At 37.0% G+C, this 19,440-nt stretch overlaps 2 protein-coding genes and 1 long non-coding RNA gene across 3 annotated transcripts in view; all 3 read right to left on the reverse strand.

The window, feature by feature from the left end:
• Positions 1-8,457, reverse strand: part of nos2b (nitric oxide synthase 2b, inducible) — a 13,902-nt gene extending 5,445 nt beyond the window's left edge. Inside the window, exons 1-12 of the mRNA XM_067451706.1 lie at positions 6,571-8,457; positions 6,390-6,491; positions 6,081-6,229; positions 5,667-5,829; positions 5,494-5,585; positions 5,244-5,385; positions 4,917-5,056; positions 4,056-4,230; positions 3,859-3,960; positions 1,767-1,961; positions 1,521-1,603; positions 1,225-1,369 (exon numbers count right to left, since the gene is read on the reverse strand). Coding sequence (XP_067307807.1) covers positions 1,225-1,369; positions 1,521-1,603; positions 1,767-1,961; positions 3,859-3,960; positions 4,056-4,230; positions 4,917-5,056; positions 5,244-5,385; positions 5,494-5,585; positions 5,667-5,829; positions 6,081-6,229; positions 6,390-6,491; positions 6,571-6,633 — 1,551 coding nt within the window. The 5' untranslated portion in view covers positions 6,634-8,457. The remainder of the gene's footprint in view (positions 1-1,224; positions 1,370-1,520; positions 1,604-1,766; positions 1,962-3,858; positions 3,961-4,055; positions 4,231-4,916; positions 5,057-5,243; positions 5,386-5,493; positions 5,586-5,666; positions 5,830-6,080; positions 6,230-6,389; positions 6,492-6,570) is intronic.
• Positions 8,458-8,637: 180 nt separating this feature from the next.
• On the reverse strand, positions 8,638-10,552 carry LOC137085152 (uncharacterized). The gene is made up of 3 exons (XR_010906917.1): positions 9,972-10,552; positions 9,610-9,825; positions 8,638-9,503 (listed from the first exon to the last, which is right to left on the reverse strand). It is a non-coding gene; the product is annotated as an uncharacterized lncRNA (long non-coding RNA).
• A 644-nt stretch (positions 10,553-11,196) lies between these two features.
• On the reverse strand, positions 11,197-12,293 carry lyrm9 (LYR motif containing 9). Its single transcript, XM_067451707.1, has 3 exons — positions 11,968-12,293; positions 11,751-11,843; positions 11,197-11,667 (listed from the first exon to the last, which is right to left on the reverse strand). Exons 1-3 carry the CDS (start codon positions 12,094-12,096, stop codon positions 11,650-11,652), a joined length of 240 nt encoding a protein of 79 aa, XP_067307808.1. The 5' UTR covers positions 12,097-12,293; the 3' UTR covers positions 11,197-11,649.
• Positions 12,294-19,440: the final 7,147 nt, after the last annotated feature.

Raw genomic sequence — 19,440 nt, forward strand, 5'->3', positions numbered from 1 at the left:
ATATGTGATATTCCCCTAGTATCAGCACTGGGACTATTTCACTGTTGTTTTGTCACAGAATGTATTTTAATTTAACAAAATTATAAATGCAACATTTTTGTTTTTGCCCACATTTTTCATGAGCTGTACTCAAAGATCTAATATTTTTTCTATGTGCACAAAAGGCCTATTTCTTTCAAATATTGTTCAAAAATCTGTCTAAATCTGTGTTAGTGAGCACTTCTCCTTTGCTGAGATAATCCATCAACCTCACAGGTGGGGCATATCAGGATGCTTGTCATCAGACATGATTATTATGATTATTATGCATATTATATATGATTATTGCACGTGCCTTAGACTGGCCACAATAAAAGGCCACTCTATAATGTGCAGTTTTATTGCACTGAACTCCTCTTCAATGGCTGTGTGAAGTTGCTGAATATTGGCAGGAACTGGAACACACTGACGTATAAGATGATCCAGAGCATCCCAAACATGCTCTGGGTGACATGTCCAGTAAGTATGCTGGCCATGCAAGTACTTGGATGTTTTTTAGCTTCCAGCAATTGCGTACGGATCTTTGTAACACGGAACCATGCATTGCAACATGAGGTGATGTACGACGACGAACTACAGTCAGGTCGATACCCCGATGAGGATGACAAGCATGCAAATGAGCTTCCCTGAAATGGTTTCTGACAGTTTGTGCAGAAATTCTTTGGTTATGCAAACTGATTGTTGCAGCAGCTGTCCGGGTGGCTGGTCTCAGACAATCTTGGAGGTGAAGATGCTGGATGTGGATGCTGGTGTGGTTTCAGATGGTCTGAGGTTGTGAGGCCGGTTGGATGTACTGCCAAATTCTCTGAAATGCCTTTAAAGATGGCTTATGGTAGAGAAATGAACATTCAATTCACTGGCATTTTATTGTGGCAAGCCTAAGTTACATGTGCAATAATCATACTGTCTAATCAGCATCTTTATTAGCCAAAGCTGTGAGGTGGATGGATTATCTCGGCAAAGGAGAAGTGCTCATTCAAACTGATTTTGTGATAATGAATATAATATTGACCAGAAGAATACCAGCTGAATATATCTTCATTTATTACTTTTATTTATGTATTACCTTTAGGTAGAAATTGCCCAGTTTCACTTTTGTTTTGAGTGGGATATTATTATGAATCTGCCACATATGCCACAAGTGTTGGTAAGTTACATATGAATCAGTGGTGATGGTCCGCTTACCCTAGAGCTGAAGGCACAGTTCATCATTGCATTCAGTTTCTTAGCAAAAGCCTGGGATCTTCCCGTTTCTGTGGCGTAGAGAACAGTGCAACGCACCCTCTTGGCCAGGACTGATTTAATGAGTGTCTGACAGAAGAGGACTACTCTAAAAGAGAAACAAGAATTTTAGATATACTGGCTGCTCACCAAATGTTCACAGCTAACCTTTCAGCTATTCATTACATTGTTGCAGACAGATCTCTTCTGAGAGAACAGCACTGCGTTGTTCTAGTTAAGAAGTGTGAATATTATGGTACCTGGTCAATCCTTTGAAGCTGACTGTACGCCTCCTCACTTTTCTCTTCTTGTCTTTCCACTTGTGTGTCAACCACGGATCAGGCTTTAAATGGTAACAGATGAGACACATTAAGGCAAGAACATCCCAAAACTTTTGTTTCGACATCATATACTAATATACATTATATATTTACATAGCTTCATACCACTAGATTCCAGCAATGCAGCTTTTCTGATGAATGCACAAAAAACACTTAGGATGATACCTGATAGTAGAAAAAAGGTGACAGGATGTAGTTCAGCATTTCCTGGTGAAACACAGGAGTTAGGGATCCAGACATTGGTGGCACCAGCCAGATCCAATCAGCAGGACAGCCTCCACGCAGACGCACTTCCATCTCCATGTGCTGCATGAAGGATTCTGATGCAGAATGGTGGTCGGTAATGGTGACCTTATTTTTCTGTATGTCAGTTAGACAAAAAGGTCATATGGTGAATAAACATTTAACAAGGTCAAATTTCATCTTAAACCATATATATTGACTTTCCAGTGAAGAATAACTTTATTATGTGCATACATTTCAATAATTTCCCAACAAAAAGCTCATTTAACTGATTTTACAAATATCATATATTAGAATGTAATGCACCTCTTTATAGTTCTCAACTCTCAATGGCAATTTGTAACTATTTGTAACTATTTTTCCAAATTGCCAGTGCTGGGTAGCCTACAAATCTAGACGCACCCTAGTGGCAGCAAATCTAATCTGCCGCAAGTTTCGTCTAGCAACTCTCAATATACTTCTGAGCTGTAAAAACCAAACTCTGGTCAGGCCAATCACATCGTGTATAGAGTCGGTGGGCGGGGCTTAACATAATGGCGGCCGAGTTCTCTTGCGTGCTTCTAGTAAACACAGAAACTGGCGAACGGCGGTCTTTCGAATCAGCTTTGACCGCAACTCTGGAAGACTTGGTGTTAAGCTTTTCTCTGAGAAAAGAACAAAGAACGGCACTGAAGTCATTCTTAAAAAGGGAAGATGTGTTCGGAGTTTTGCCGACCGGATACGGCGAATGTTTTAATCTGTCAACGAGCTCTGCTTCACCTTCACCTTCGTTGCTCTGGTTGGTTGAAGCGCTATCCAATCGCGTGCAGAGGGAGTTTGAAAGACAACTGTTTATCCCGCCCCTCAGATTGAGCTGTCCATGGTGAGTTTCCAGACCAAACATCTTGATGTCAGTCTAAGTGCTGGCTAGATTTTTTACAAATTGTAAATTATTCCAAATTACATGACAAAAACTGTAGTTAGTAACGTAATTCCTTATGTTACATATTTAAGATAATATAATCTGACTATTTTTTGATTACTTTTTTAATTGACTTGTTTATCAGATTGATTTGAATAGGATAATCCCAATTCATTAATTTAAAATCTCTGGGAGCACTTCAAGTCTACTTTTGGTCAAAGAGGTTCAACTGACAAAAAAGTCAAGGAATATGAAATGACATTTTAATGTGTTTAAAAGACAACAGCCTTCTAAAGACTAAAAATACATGGTAAATGACTCACTGAGTGATAAATCAAATAATAAACTTCATTAGTCTAAAAACAGCTTTCATAAGCAAGCCCAGAGAATGACTCAATGTGGAATGTGCCCATCATAGATCGCCTCTGCAAAAGAAAACAATCAATGCTTACTTTACCATTAACAAATTAGGCCCAGTGTTAGTGAGATGACGAGGAGAGAAGAGCAATACAGCATCACTAGACTAAAACTAAAAGGATCCTAATCATAAGAATGTGATTGATTTATCTTTATTTTTTTAATAATGTCAATGTCTTAGTTGAGCATTATTTATTTGTATGTGGTACATTTCACAGTGGATTCTTTGGTAATTCAGTCACAGTTTTTGGTGCAGGCTTTGCAAATAGACTTTTACGATATGGACTCAACAGTAATGCGACAACATATAAGTAACTGTTTTATTTCTAATGTCTGATCTGTGACCAGTGATTTCTGATATGTAATGATTCATGTACAGTCAGATGTTCTTTGTCTATATTACACTGAAGTCTCACAGCAGATGGCGCTTTAAGTCATTTTGGCAGATCTGTGTGAACGTTTTGACAACATTGTCATCTGTATGTGAAAAACAGAAAGGAAAAATGTTTCCATTTTTTAGTACATCAGTGTTGTGTAAACGTACGCTCAGTGGGTTCTAATAATTGCAAGTTTTCATACAAATTTATATAAAACTGCCATCTTGTTATCTAGTTTTCATCAAATCGGGAAAATCCTATATCTCTCACAAAAGTGTTTTACACTTGCTTTACACTATGCTTTGTAAATCCACTTTACCTGAAAACTATGCATCACTGCGACATTGATGGCCACCAGGGCCTGGTCCTTCCATAGCGAGGACAGTTTTTGCATCTCCAGGCCCATTCGGCGGCCAACCTGCTGTAGGACATAATAAAATGAGATAAAATCAGTATCAAATATCAACTTTCTGTTCTTTACTGTAAATAATTTAAGCAGTAAGAAACATTTAACACCTCAAGAACATTGTAGCGTTGGGTATCACAGAAGTCTCTCACTCCAATCTCAGTGCCCATGTACCAACCGTTAAAAGGGCATGCTGGGAATTCAAGACCACCAATCTCCAGCAACATGTTCGACACCGCAGGCAATGCATACCATCGGAGGTTCAAATCCTTAAACCACTCGTATCTGAAGAAGTGAATGAAACCAATCGATTTATTGCCATGCAAAGGCATGGCATATATTTAGCTACTAATTCCAACAGACCCTTGACCATGTCACTAAATGCAATATTTCATTAGAAAATTACTACAGAGTACAAATCCATAACACTTCTAGGCCTACAAGGTAGCACCATTATGGCTCTATCAACCAGCACTTCAGTCAAGTTCACATAGTATTTATCTAAACTAATTAGGTAGCTTTCTAATGTGAAGTGTTAGAGTGAGTCTGGTTTGACTTTAGGCCTCACTGTTTAAACTCATTTGTTAGGTCTGGAAGAAAGAATGTGGCATAGAGACAAGCTGTCTTATGACTGAATGGCTTTGCCACTCTAGACTGATCTTTAAGTGCCTGGGAGCGTTTGATTTTAAAGGTCCTTTTAATACGAGCTCTTACAAGAAAAAGCCTTGCCTAATTTTCGGTTCAAGAAGCAAACAGATTTGCTGCAGAACCTAGTGGAATGCAAGTCATCTCAGAAATCTGAGCACCTCAGTCAAGAGCTCTGGTGGTCTGGGTAAACAACATATCACTCAAAATCAGACAAGCTACAAGAATATCTGACTTTGTGTCGTTGTACAAGAATACATCTTGATACATCTCAATTAGCGGTTTTGATCTACAAAGAGCTGGTGTACAAGTCCCACGTTACTTACTGTGGGTGCTCCATGGGAACTTCCAAAATTAAATGTTGGGGTATCTCAAAAAACTGAGGGTCCTCTCCGTTAGCTTGTAACACCAACGGAAGCACATCAAACAGACCGTACTTTGGTGTCCACCCAAGCTGGATGCACATCTGTTAAAAAATGGTAGTTGACAAGACATTGATGCGGTATATATACTCTTTCATAATGAAAGACTAAAAAGAATGGATTTGGTAGCATTCACTACATGACAACCTAAAGATGGATGGATGATATAGTAAAAATATTTATTGCAAAAAGAGAAAATATCTATTATAAAGAAAACAGACTTGTATATACCTCTGTGAAGTCAACACTGGCAGGATCTCCTATTATTGTACCATCTGTCATCTTATATCCAGCGTATCGTATGAGCTGACTATTCCATACACGGAAATCATGCTGACCTTCAGTTCTTTGAGGAAATACAGTGATGGCAGACCTGTGAAAATGAATATATTTATTGTGACAGTGTCCTTTTTTCAAATTTGCCAAGACAATCAAGATGGATGGTTTATTGAAAAGCTCACATAACACATTCTTGGTTTACCTCACGTTGCCTCCATTGGTAGCAAACTGAATATGATCGCACAGCATATGAAACATATCTTCAGCAGTTGTGCATTTTCGTGCATCAAACAGCTGCACAGGAAAACATGACATAACGCAAATATAAGTACAGTATATGCCTGCACACTTAATATACATTAATATAAAAACTACCTGCAAATTAGCCCACTGAATTCTGCCAATGCATCTGGGTGCATTTCTCCATGCTTGCTTAGCCCCAAATTCCAGTTCTTTTGTGGTGAGTTGATACGACCCAGTAGTATCTATTTCCTTAGCGACTTCCTCCACACGAGACAAGTGCTCAGCGATTTTTGAGCTGAATAACATACAATTCAGGCATATATTCTACTCTTTATACTTTTCAGAATAAGGCAAGTTCATGGTCTGCTTTATTATGGCATTAAAAGAAAGTAAAACAAGAATGTATCTAGGATTATAATGGACCAACAGTAATGTTACCCATCAACCATTTAAAACCAATATTGGTCTACCAAAAATGTTAATATTTGGTGGCACATGTCCCTTACAAAGTCTATGGTGGCTATGACCCTGGTAACAGGTGCTTACTTTTTAAATGACTTGTAGTACTGATTGATAAAATCAATAGCTTGCATGAGGATGTCATCTGAGCCTGGCAGAGTGGAAGAGGGACAGCGCGTCAGAGCCTTTGGAGTCATAATAGAGCCTTCACAGACCTTAGACATGCAAACCTGGCTCTAAAAGAAAAGGGGAAAAAGTTCAAACTTATCTTGTATTACTCATCATTCCATACAATTGCCAAAATAACTACATTTAAATTAGATCATTTACACATACAGCAAAAATAAAACAAGTCATTAAATGATCTCAGTGGGACAGGCTCATCAATCTGTTTACCTTAACTGCTCTGTGATGTAATGTATCCTTATGGCATGAACCATCCTGGTAGTTCGTCACTTGCTTGGAAAATGGGCATCGATTTACCTTGTTCTCCAATTGCTAGACAAACCAAGAGAATTTAAGGATATTGCATTTCATTTATGACATTGCATTTCATGTCCATTAAAGTTTTGCTCACCGTATTTGGCTTAACCTGGTGGAGAATTATATTCTTGTTTTCTTTAGTGGCTTGGTTCCCCATATTTTCACAGCTTCATCAGTTAAATGAAATGTTGAAGTAAGGCAGTTTTCAATGTTGTAATTAATAATGCAATATATTGAATGTAACAATTCCTATATATACATTATAAAGCATAAATGAAAATAGAAATAATGTGTATATTTTAAAAATACATATATTTTATATTTTTAATCTATTCTTTTACATGCATTCAATATCTCTTATTCTATGATATGCAATCATTAATTTCATGAACAACATGAGTTTCTTACCTTCGTGCCTGGTGTTAGGCAGTCCTTTTCTCAGTCTACAACACTGACTTTCCAAACTTTAACATGCTTATATATACTCAACCTAGAGAGCCTGTTGGTGAGGGCAGGTCAAGAGTTTTGCTGGTCATGGCATTTTGCCTCATGGAGGGTGGGACAGCCCAATTACGGTCTTGCCACACTTGCTATCAAATGTCATAATCTTACACCCACACTGGAATTCTGACGGTTTGATGAATCAAAAGAGAAACCATTACCTCATCTCACAGGTTATCTGGACAAGTCCGATAAAGCCAAATCCAAAATGATCAATGAATGGATAAATGAACAAAATAATAAGAATATATTTGTATAGTACAGATTTTATTCCAATCAACAATAAATACATGATTATTGCATTTGTGAATGATTTGTTTTTAGAGATTTCATTCCACTGTACATTATATTGCAAATTTGCCATGCTTGATTATATTAACTTCAGGCTATAATCCTATTGTGTTCAATAAATCTCAGTGAGCAGTGTTTCTGTTCATTAGAGCTTTTATAGAACTCAGTTTGAATTTGATTTTAGATTCACGTTTTAAATAAGTTTGCCGAATATGGTACAGTGTTTAGTTTTGCAGAAATGTGATATTGTTTAGGAAATGTGACTTAGCAATTGGATAAAACAGCAATCTCTTCTATTACCTCACTGCTCATACAAAATGTCCCTTCTTTCAAGACAGTTGGTGTGCACAATTTTTTCCTAATATTAAAGCTGTCAGTTTGCAGTTTAACTGCAAAAACATAATCATAAAGCAATCAGTGGATTCCTATCATCTATTCTCATTCTATTATCACTTTCACAATGTAACAATGTATTGCAGCCAATGGACTGTACACGTGCTTGATTCACACAAACGTATGTCATTGCTATTAAATTCTAAAAATGAAAATATCATGAAGTACTTTCAAATTTTGCATTATGCTATGAAGTTTCCATCCATTTGTTTGAGCAACTAATGAAAGTCACACATAGCACCTGTGTTACAGGATCTGACAACTAAGAGCCTTTCTATGGCAAGCCGTTCAGACATTCTCAGGATATGAATTCTTGATAATCAACTATTTCATTTTCACTAGTTAAAATGCTAATTCTTGACATCAGAAATGGGATTTTTACTAGTAACAATGGCAATTTTTGATATCAGGAATTACATTTCCATTAGTAAAAATGTTCATTCTTTCTACAACAATGACGGCATTACTTGCAAGTTGCAGAAATACGAATACTTGATATCAATAATTACATTTTAACTCGTAAAACTAGTTCTTGATATCTGTAATTGTATTGTCACTATAGTTATACATGTCACCATAGGTTAGCATTTAAATTCAGTTGTTAATATCAATAACTGATTTCTTACTAGTTCCAGTTTCACATATCAGAAATAAAAATCTGGATAGTAAAAATCATCATTTTGAACACACCTTTAAATGCACAAATTAAACATACTGATGGATAGTTGTGTTTTTATAATGCATTAACCTTAAGAAAATCCAACATGTTTGTAAATGCTTATTAAGACATAAATTGTTTTTCAGTAACTGTATTTTTATATCATCTAAACAAATGATCATATGAAGATAACAGAATGACTTACTATTTCAATAAATGTTTATCTGTCACATTTGACCTGTCATAAACAATTTTTACAGGCAAGCTTCCAGTAGCTATAGAAATAAATGTAATGATTTCTGAGAATTACTGCAGTGATTACTTATCTGGGAAGGAGAGAGATCAAATGTATTCCTGGACAATGACTTACATTACATAATATATTATAGCTTTGATATGCTAAATTAGTTGTTTAAATTCTTCCTTACTACCCACAATCTCATATACAGTGGGTACGGAAAGTATTCAGACCTTTAATTTTACACTCTGTTATATTGCAGCCATTTGCTAAAATCATTGAAGTTCTTTTTTTTTCTCATGAATGTGACACAGCACTTCATATTGACAGAAAAAATATTCTGTTCCTGTCAAAGTATTCTGATCCTTTTCTGCAACATATATTTACCTCAGGTGCTGTCCATTTCTTCTGATCATCCTTGAGATGGTTCTACACCTTCATTTGAGTCCCGCTGTGTTTGATTATACTGACTGGACTTGATTAGGAAAGCCACAGACCTTACAGCTCACAGTACAAGTTAGAGCAAATGAGAATTATAAACTTAAAATAACTGCCTGAAGAGCTCAGAGACAATTGTGGCACAGATCTGGCTAAGATTACACAAAAAAAATTCTGCTGCACTTAAGATTCCTAAGAGCACAGTGGCCTCCATAATCCTTAAACGGAAGATGTTTGGGATGACCAGAACCCTTCCTAGAGCTTGCCGTCCCGGGAAACTATTGGGGGAGAAGAGCCTTGGCGAGAGAGGTAAAGAAGAACCCAAAGATCACTGTGGCTGAGCTCCAGAGATGCAGTCAGGAGATGGGAGAAAGTTGTAGAAAGTCAACCATCACTGCAGCCCTGCACCAGTCGGGGCTTTATGGCAGAGTGGCCAGACGGAAGCCTCTCCTCAGTGCAAGACACTCGAAAGCCGCATAGAGTTCACTAAAAGACACCGGAAGGATTCCTAGATGGTGAGAAATAAGATTATCTGGTTTGATGAGAACAAGATAGAACTTTTTGGCCTTAATTCTAAGCGATATGTGTGGAGAAAACCAGGCACTGCTCATCACCTGTCCAATACAGTATCAACAGTGAAGCATGGTGGTGGCAGCATCATGCTGTGGGGAGGTTTTTCAGCTGCAGGGACAGGCGTCTGGTTGCAATCGAGGGAAAGATGAATGCGGCCAAGTGCAGGAATATAGTGGACAAAAACCTTCTCCAGAGTGCTTAAGACCTCAGACTGGGCCAAAGGTTCACCTTCCAAGACAATGACCCTAAGCACACAGCTAAAATAACAAAAGAGTGACTTCACAACAACTCTGTGACTGTTCTTAAATGGCCCAGCCAGAGCCTTGACTTAAACCCTATTGAGCATCTCTAGAGGGCTGGGCGATAAATCGATGTTATTGATTAACCCGAGTGTGTAGTTTACGTTGATTTGTGTGAACATCCGGCGACGCTCCCCTCTGGGTTCCCATAATGGCTCAGCCTTCCACCCGTGCGTTTGCCATAGAGAGATACACACAACAACAAGGACAGTGTCTTACAACATACAGTATCATTCGTAATTGGTTACGTTTTTCTAAGAACAATAAACAATACCCCACTGCAAAGTGTGTTAAAGTCTGAACGGAACCGCGCTACCCCAGGTACTCATTTGAGCTGCGCGGACAACGAACACAGCACAAGCTCATATACACGGGCCTGTCTCCTGACAGACAACGATAAACAGCGCTGGAGAGCCAGTGAGAAAGCTCTCAAATTGTGACTAAATTACTCAGAAAACAAGTAAAGAGCTTCTTTAATAATCACTGAAACTGTCAAGTCAGTTCAGTGTGAAAATATTGAAGAACAATGGTAATCTATATATTAAATAAGAGCATAATATTTATATGTTCGCTATACTTTTTTTCACATTACTGTTAATAAAAGTACATTTTATTTGCATATCAATTCATAAACCTTTGATATGTATACTGTATATTGCAAAAGATATGGTGCCCATTTATACTGTGGAATAGTTGGGGTTTATTCCCATGCTGAAAGTTTTAGACCCCAGGTAGGCGCTACCAAGCCGCAAATATTTTACCTAAACAAAAAAAAGTTGTTTTGAACAATTTCTTTGTCATCTACAGATTGATTTTAAGTAGGAGGGGGAAAAATCTATTTAAATCGTAAATCGGATTTTTTGTGAAAAAAATCTGGGAATTTTTGTAGGCCATAATGGCCAGCCTACTCTGGAGAGACCTAAAAATAGCTGTCCACTAACATTTACCATCCAACCGGACAGAACTGGAGAGGATCTGCAAGGAGGAATGGAAGAGGATCCCCACATCTGTAATGGAGTGATGTGTGTACATTAATGAGAAAAAATAAATAAATGATTTTAGCAAATGGCTGCAATATAACAGAGTGACAAAATGAAGGGGGTCTAAATACTTTTCCGTACCCACTGTATAATCTCATAACAGAATAGATGATCACGTTCATAAAAACCTTCTTTGTTTTTTTTATAAAAACAACACTGCCTATATACTATTCAACATTCATAAATTGATCAGTTAGTAAATTGTTATATTGCTTTGAAGGGGGGTTTGTCAACTCTTGTAACCTCAAACTAATTTTTGGGTGGGGGAAAAAATCTAAATAGACAAATGTAACATAAAATGCATTTATTAGCAAAAAATACAATACAAACTTCAACTACGTACAATGTTAAACAATAAAAATAAATGTACAAGCATATGACTTTGATGACTATGAGTGTGTGCGCAGTAATTATAATGGCTTTGAAACGGAAGTATAATCCAAAGACCCAGGATGTGGCCTGCCTATATGGTCAGCAGCCACTACTGATTCAAATCAAATAAAAGGCAAATCTAAGGGTGTGAGCTTTGTTTTATTGTCTTTATTTTAAACATTAGGTTTTCAAAACATAATTAGATGCTTTTAAACAATTGTATAGCTTATCAAGTAAAAAAAACAGCAGTTTGTCATACTTGTAAAAGTTTATATAAATAGTTGGTGCTCTACAATTCAGTTTCATTGTCATTGTTCATTGTAGGCATGACCTTTGGCAACTTCATGCTGGATATTTTCCATGGTGTTGGTCACTTCTTTTTAGTGTACTAGGGAGATGGTAAATAAATAAATAAATAATACCAATCAAATAATGAAGATTAGTATTTTATCTGGTGCCAAAGAAGCTTACTTTAGTTAATATCCATTCCGCATCGGATTTAGCTCTTTGAATGATCATCCGAATCCTTTCTGGATCATCCTCATCTGCATGACTGTTGTAGCTCTGAAAGGGAAGAAAAATCAGCGGACAGCGGAACAGGTGAATCTACAGACCGTTTCTTCACAATCACTGAAAGTGCCTTTAAAATGAGCTGTCAGACTGCACTTATTTAAGAGTAGCCCCCTACCTGTCTGATGGCGTGTTGGTAGTGTTTCTGCATGGCTGCTGATGGCAGGAGTTTGCAGCAGCGGAGCAGATAGCGGTACAGCTGAACCGGCGTGCGGACCAGATCAGCGCCCGCCACCGCTGGAGGCATGAGGAGGGTCTGACTATGTCCTGCAGTGCTGTCACTTTCACTATTTTTCTAAGTTTGATTGCAAAGTCTAGCACTACAATAATATTGAGTATATCTGGCCTATTTCGAGTTGTAACTATATTATAAGACGAATAACATGCGTCACATGCACATAGTTTGAAATAAGGTGAAGGATACAGGAACCACTTCCTCATTAACTAACCAGTTTTTATTTCATAATAAAAGTCATCGCTCTTCTGTTGAAGAGTATCAATGAAATACTGATGACCCCCCACCCCCATGTCTGGGTAATAGCCAAACTGATTACGTAATCTGGATTTCATAATCAGATTCCACATTTTAAGTAGGCCCACTGTAGATTATAGTGTAAATGCAGGTAAAGTGGGGTACTTTTTTTTAAACGTTTAATTTATACCTAAATCTAAATGTTTTTTTCTTTATTACTTTTGTTGACTTGTCTAGCTATAATCTTTCAATTTGAATACAGTTGATAATCCATTTTAATAATCCGTCTTTTTAGAGCCTCCATAGTTATTTGCAGTTATTATTTAACAATTTAAGGTCATGCAATTTTTTGGAGGTAAAGTGGGCCATTCCTGACTTATCAAAAAATGATAATGTATATTAATTAAAAACACATGATTTATTAACATTAAATATTACGGAAGAGGATTAGGGCCAAGAAAAAAAAAAAAAAAAAAAAAAAGCATCTCGAGATTAAAGTCATTATAATGCGAGAATAAACTCGTTAAATTTCGAGATTAAAAGTCGAGATTAAATATCGAGAATAAAGTCTTTCTGTTTCGAGAAAAAAGTCGAAATAAAATCTTGAGAATAAATTCGACTAAAGTCGTAATCCTCTTCCGTAATACGTAATTTAACAAGGTGTTTGAATAAAAATATGGACTTTATATTTAAAAATGACCTCAAGTTACCACCAGCTATCTAGTTAGCATTGGCTATATATTTTTCAAATAGGTTGATTTTCATTAACAGAAATTCATATTTATTATCTACTGTTGTTTTAGCTTGTCTTTGTAATTTTATGCTAAAACTCTGATATTGGTGTTAATGTATAAAGAAAATTGCTTTGTCATAGTGGGGGCATTTTACCTGACCTGGGGGGCAAAATGCCCCCTTTGTTCACATTTATAATTAAAAACCAATAATATGAAAACTCTGGAAATTTGTCATACTAGGTGTATAATTTATGTAATTTTTACTGGAAACTAGAATAACTAGGCTACACAATTTAAGTTTTGTTTTACAGAAAAAATTATAGTCAACGGGGACATTTCCCCCCCACTATATCTCTTATACAGTTTTGTGAAGTTTAGTGAAATTGCAGTTCAGCTGTATATATATATATATAGAGAGAGAGAGAGAGAGAGAGAGAGAGAGAGAGAGAGAGAGAGAGAGAGAGAGAGAGAGAGAGAGAGAGAGAGAGAGAGAGAGAATTTTTGAATTTTAACAAAAACATTTATTTTACAATTCCTATTAATTACAACACATTTCCAACAACAATACACATCACATTAGTGATACCTATTGTAACACAAAAGAAAAAGTTAAAACATCATCTACAACCAAACAAACTGCATCATTGTAACACCACTGATTTGAAAAAAACGTCAAATTCTTCATCATCTTATAAAAATTAAAATCAATCCACACTCTTGATTTTATCTTGTTTTTAAAATAGACACAACTTCACATCCTTCTAACCCTTCAATTTCGTTCTTCCTGCTTAAATATATCGCCATTTTTGCTTCACCTATAATGAAATTTAAAAGTTGACAAGAGAGAGAGAGAGAGAGAGAGAGAGAGAGAGAGAGAGAGAGAGAGAGAGAGAGAGAGAGAGAGAGAGAGAGAGAGAGAGAGAGAGAGAGAGAGAGAGAGAGAGAGAGAGAGAGAGAGAGAGAGAGAGAGAGAGAGAGAGAGAGAGAGAGAGAGAGAGAGAGAGAGATCTATTAATAGTGTGTCCTATTCAATTCAACGTGATAAAAAAGGTAGGTCAATTTTTTTAAATTACATTTATTTAAAAATAAACAGATGATAGAACTTTGTGTATAATTTTAGTTTAGGTTAAGTACAGAGCCTTAAAATTTGTGCAAGGTGTGACAATTCAATATAACTACACTTAAAATTAATAAAAATAGATCTTGAGGTTCCTCTTTGATACTCTTTCTGTGACTCTTGAGTCATGACATGAGACCAACAAGCATACTACATCTAGCATTCAAAATACATTTTATACACGGCACTCCCTTATAAGGGGATCTAGCCCATAGCGCTGAAACTCTATTTGTAATTGTAATTGTAAGATTTTCCAAGGATTAGCATTCTCCCGTAAAAGGGATCGGGCAGACCAAACCGTAAGTCGTAGAGACCTGAAACTTTAGGGATTGGTAGTAGGCCTTCTCACACTGCCTATAACTTCTCCAAGGCTCGCCCTGATCGGCCTGACGGGGGCGCTACAGCCGTCAAAAGTACAAAATGTCTCATAACTCTCGAACCGTTGAACATAGGTATCAAGAATTATATTGTTGGATTTTATCAGTGCATCATTTTAGAGTTTTAAAAAAGTTTACTTTTTTCCCCTACGTTTTTGTCTTGATCAGAACCAAACCTGTGCAGCAAGAGACTCGTCAACATTTTAGTTCATGGTCCTTTAAGGCCGCCAAACATTTGAAAGTAGGAGAAGCTACTTTTACTAAATTGGCTATGGATGGTAAATGGACTGCATTTATATAGCGCCTTTATCCAAAGCGCTTTACATTTTTGCCTCACATTCACCCATTCATACACCGACGGCGATGTCAGCCATGCAAGGCGCCATCCAGCTCATCGGGAGCATGCTGGGGTTAGGTGTCTTGCTCATGGACACTTCGACACTTGGTCAGGTGGAACCGGGGATCGAACCACCAACCTTTCGGTTTGTAGACAATCTACATGAACCACTGAGCCACTGCCGCCCCTATATAACTCGTTAATTGAATGAGATATTTTCACCAAACTCAGCACACCTATGCAAGAGCTCATTATGTGGATGCAGAAACTGGCCACTTGGTGGCGCTATAACAGGAAAAAAAACAGGAAAATGTCAATAACTACTTCACTGTTAGTTCGACTGACTTGGAAATCTGCATACAGTGTTTTTGTCCAGGGTACCATGTTTGTCTATGAGGACATTGGTGTATCTCATAAAACATTAACACCATCGGCCAATTAAATTTGAGCATCTATTAGCCAAGGTTAACAGTGGCTGATCAGAAAGAAACTCGGTATGTGTCATTGGCACAAACCCCTGAAGGAGCCTGAGAAGTTTCGAGCCAGCACTTTTCACAGAATTCACCTCCTTTTACTCCTGAATTCTTGCCAAGTCCAGTGATACCAAATATGCCAGGTTTCGCCTTATAGTTTGTGCAACGCTGTTTAACACTTAAAAAACGTTTGCGAATATATTCAAAACCATTTGTCCAATCAAGACAAAACCACCACAGAAAATGACAAAACATAGGTCGATAGCGAAACAATAATGCTCGAATAACAACATTTTGATAGGAAGTGGCAAAAAAATAAAAAAATAAAAAAAGCCAATCAATGTCACCCATGGGTCATTTTTTTGCAGTTTTTTATAAGTGTCTATGACTTTAAAACTAAATGAGATATTTACACAAACACTTACACACATATGTATGGGCACACTCTGAGGACACCTAAAAAGGGGTGGAGATCGGGCAAGAGCTGTCAAAAAAAACGAAATTTTCCTTAGTAAATTGCCTGTATTGGCTGTAAATGGTATTTTCCATGATATGTGGTCACATGCTTGCTAAATGAAACATAATTTATTTTTATGCATGTGCTTACAGGCCATAAGCGCTTGAACCCTGACAATTGATGCTAGCACACTGTGGTTTTTGTTGGTTTAACTCAAAAAAGTAAGTAACCTAGTTGCCTTAAAATTTTGAGTTCACTGAAATTAAAAATTTGAGTTGATACAATGAAGGAAATTTGTTTAATAAATAGAAACTCAAAATATTTTTGTATCTGAACCACATTAAAAATTTGATAAATCATGAAAATAGCACAATTTGGCATGTTTCACTGAATCATCAGAAATAAAACACACACAATTACACAATATGCTTACAAAATCTTTTAATAATATTTTAATAAAGGTTGTCGAATCTCAATTTTTTTAAAATTGTACTAACTCAAAATTTAAATTTAAATTAACAGGTAACTTTTTTTCAAAATACTTTTTTACAGTGCAGCTATATTTCTTTTTTTTCATTAAAAATATTTTTTTCTTGTAAGTTCAATAGCTATTGCTGAAACACTTTGAAAAAAAAAAAAAACGTATAGTGTATTTATCCAGTGTATTTGAACTTTGAATGAAATGAAAGGTGCTGAGAACCTGTTGTCCTGTTGTCTGCACATCGAGTCACTACAGCGTCCAGATGGCGGCCCACAATCCCCTCATTTCACCTGGAGATGCCAGTGAAAGCGCCTATTGTTTAAGAAAGAAAAGCCCCAGCAGCATCAAAGTAGTGTGTGTGTGTGTGTACGTGCACACGTGAAGAATTCCCCATGCATCAGCGATAACATTTTCTGGGCTTTCAAGATATTAAACCAAAAAGTCAAACACATACATCTCATAATAAGACATTATTGTCTATACTCCTGACCTTATAACAAAAGACAGCTCTGTTAGACTTCTTTTGTCATGCTGCCTTGGCTGATAGTGATAGAATGTTGTTTTTGATACCCAACAAACTTTCCAATTTTTTTTTATAAACAACAAGTGATTAATAGTAGTCATTGTTTATGAATCCACACATCTTTACACTGTGCCTTTATACCATGTAAATTTATCTTCTCATATCATAGCTGTACATTATGGTGTCCATCTTGAGACAAAACAACAATGGTAGTGATTTTAAGATATGTCAGTGCAAGTTACTTTCAGTTAAAACAGCTCAAATAAGCATTGTACCGTCTGGGACTAGGCTTAAAGTGTTACTTCAGCGATTAGCATATGGCTTTGTATCAGTAGAAACCTTGAAGTATATTCAAATGATTGTGCTTTCCCCCTCATATCCCCCTGAGACAAGAGATTTATGCATTTTATTTTTGCATTTTAAATTGACGTTATTTGCATCATAGGAGGAATGTTTGACCAAAGGCTAAAGACTACAGCCAGCAGAGGGAGCCATTTCCGCATGTTTTGAACCCGCGCAAGGGGGATGGAGATCACACTCAGAGCTCAGCTCAGCTACAGGCACTCATTTAAACGGAGCTATGGTGAGCAATGTAAGTCTTTTAACTTCTCAGATTAATTTCTATGAAAGTTAAGCTTGCAAAGGCGTGAACTGAAACGCGCCAGACTGAACTCGCGTTGTGAATGTATGCCGCGAGTCACGAGTGTAGTCACGATTACCTCAGCTCTCATCATGAGAGCTCATCAGCTCATTTATCTGACTTCTGCAGTTAGTGCTCAGTGCTGTGATACTCGCGCGGTGACTCACTCATCATATTGAACAGACATATTCAGTTTTTTAATTGTAGTGTCTTCTCTAACTCAGTCACAGTAATCCAGTAGCGGTGGCTTTGGGAATGGCCTCACAGGGCAGCGAAGCATTCTGGGAATTGTAGTCTTTCATCCCCATTAAATAAAAATACATTTTCAGTCTAGAAGGCACCAAATTCAAAAATAATTTCACATTTCTACTACATTGATGACCCAGTTTAAATACAGATTCATCTTCCCAGCGCTGAAGTACCCCTTTAAGTCTTAGTCTAAACCTGGGGCAAATTTTCACTGAGCTGCCCTACTTTTATCACAAAATCCTTGGTAAGGGAATATGACATAATGGGTATTGACTGTTGTGCCTATAAGAAATTACACTCATCTTTCATGATTTCTTTGACACACCAGTGCAGGTTAAAGGTGCACTATGCAACTTTCCGTCCACTGGAGGGCGACTATTCAAAACAAATGTGTAGTTTGATGACGCAAAGTGTGAGCGCAGCATCTTGGGAGATGTGGTCTTCACCTCACAGCCGGTGGAAAATAGGACTCAGGCAGAAATCACGTTCATGCATGCGGTTATTAACGTTACTGTAGTGTAAAGCAGAGCATGACCGAGTGTTGTGGACCTGAGCACAGCTGCTCGAGCGATTGTTAAACAAATACCCGCCTCGCGAATACCGGGACTTTTATTATGAAGGGACGGGAGACAGTCGCCGGGCGCCTGCACAGATCCGCTCTTCCGGTTATGATTTTGAGGTAATGCAGCTCTGTTTATCATATTAGATACATTTAAGTGTGTTACATTTAAGTGTGTAAAACGATGTTATGACTTTACTCCGTGCGTTCACTTGTTCACACTGCTAAGAGAAAAGGGCTCCTGCCAAATAAAAGCCCAAACCGAGGGTAGCGCAGATATGACGCAATTGACAGGCGACTCCCTCAAATGCAATGTTGAACCGTCCCTGTCCTTAGTTAAAATAGCAAATTTCTCACAATTTACAAATAGTTGGAAACATCTGGGATATAGTAGGTACTCAACTGAACAAAATATATAACACCGGCCTAGTGGTTTTTGGATATTTTACTGCAAAAAATACTACATAGTGCACCTTTAAAGATAAGCTGCAGAAATAGTTTGAAAGATTATTTATTTCAAACAAAGATGAAAGAGGTGTAAAGCCCACACTGTAAACAAACAAACAAAAAAATAAAATTCAGGCCCCAACTGAACATTTTCTAGTGACTGATCACATAAAAATGGCCACATATTCAGTTGGCCAAATTGAATTTCTGTGAAATAAATTGCATCAACTGGCCAACTGAAAAATGTAGATGTGATCAGTCACTAGAAAATGTTCATTTGGAGACATTTTTTTAATTTTTTTATAGTGCAGCTAAAACTTTCTGGTACAATCCCCCAGTTGGCATGATTTGTCATATGTCCTAATTTGTTTGTACATTTCCATTGGTCACATTTAGAAGTCTTGATTAGATCTTAGCGCTCATTTGCAGCAACGTAGAGGAATGTTTCTTACGTACCTCACCAAAATTCCATGTTACAAGAATGTTACATGAACTTAAATTCTTGCTTTTGTTTGTTTGAATGTAAAAAAAGTCCTTCCTATCATTCAGTGTATTTTAAATGTTTCTGTACTGTCCCTGGTTTTTCAAAGACAAGAAAAGCAGATGTTGAGGGGTTGAATTCTAATGAGAAATATTTTGATTTGAATCAGTTTATTACTTGTTTTGTCTTATTTTAAAGTTATTCTTGAGGCTTGCTGTGCACTTAATTTCATGGTCCATCCTGT

Source organism: Pseudorasbora parva, chromosome 8, assembly GCF_024679245.1.
Source record: "Pseudorasbora parva isolate DD20220531a chromosome 8, ASM2467924v1, whole genome shotgun sequence".
Lineage (NCBI taxonomy): Eukaryota > Metazoa > Chordata > Actinopteri > Cypriniformes > Gobionidae > Pseudorasbora > Pseudorasbora parva.

What these genes read in the sequence shown, in the direction of transcription:
- lyrm9 (XM_067451707.1), bottom strand. Translation starts at nt 12,096, where the DNA reads ATGCCTCCAGCGGTGGCGGGCGCTGATCTGGTCCGCACGCCGGTTCAG. An exon ending in ACCAACACGCCATCAGACAG is followed by an intron (nt 11,844 to 11,967) that starts GTAGGGGGCTAC and finishes CTTCCCTTTCAG; the next exon opens with AGCTACAACAGTCATGCAGA.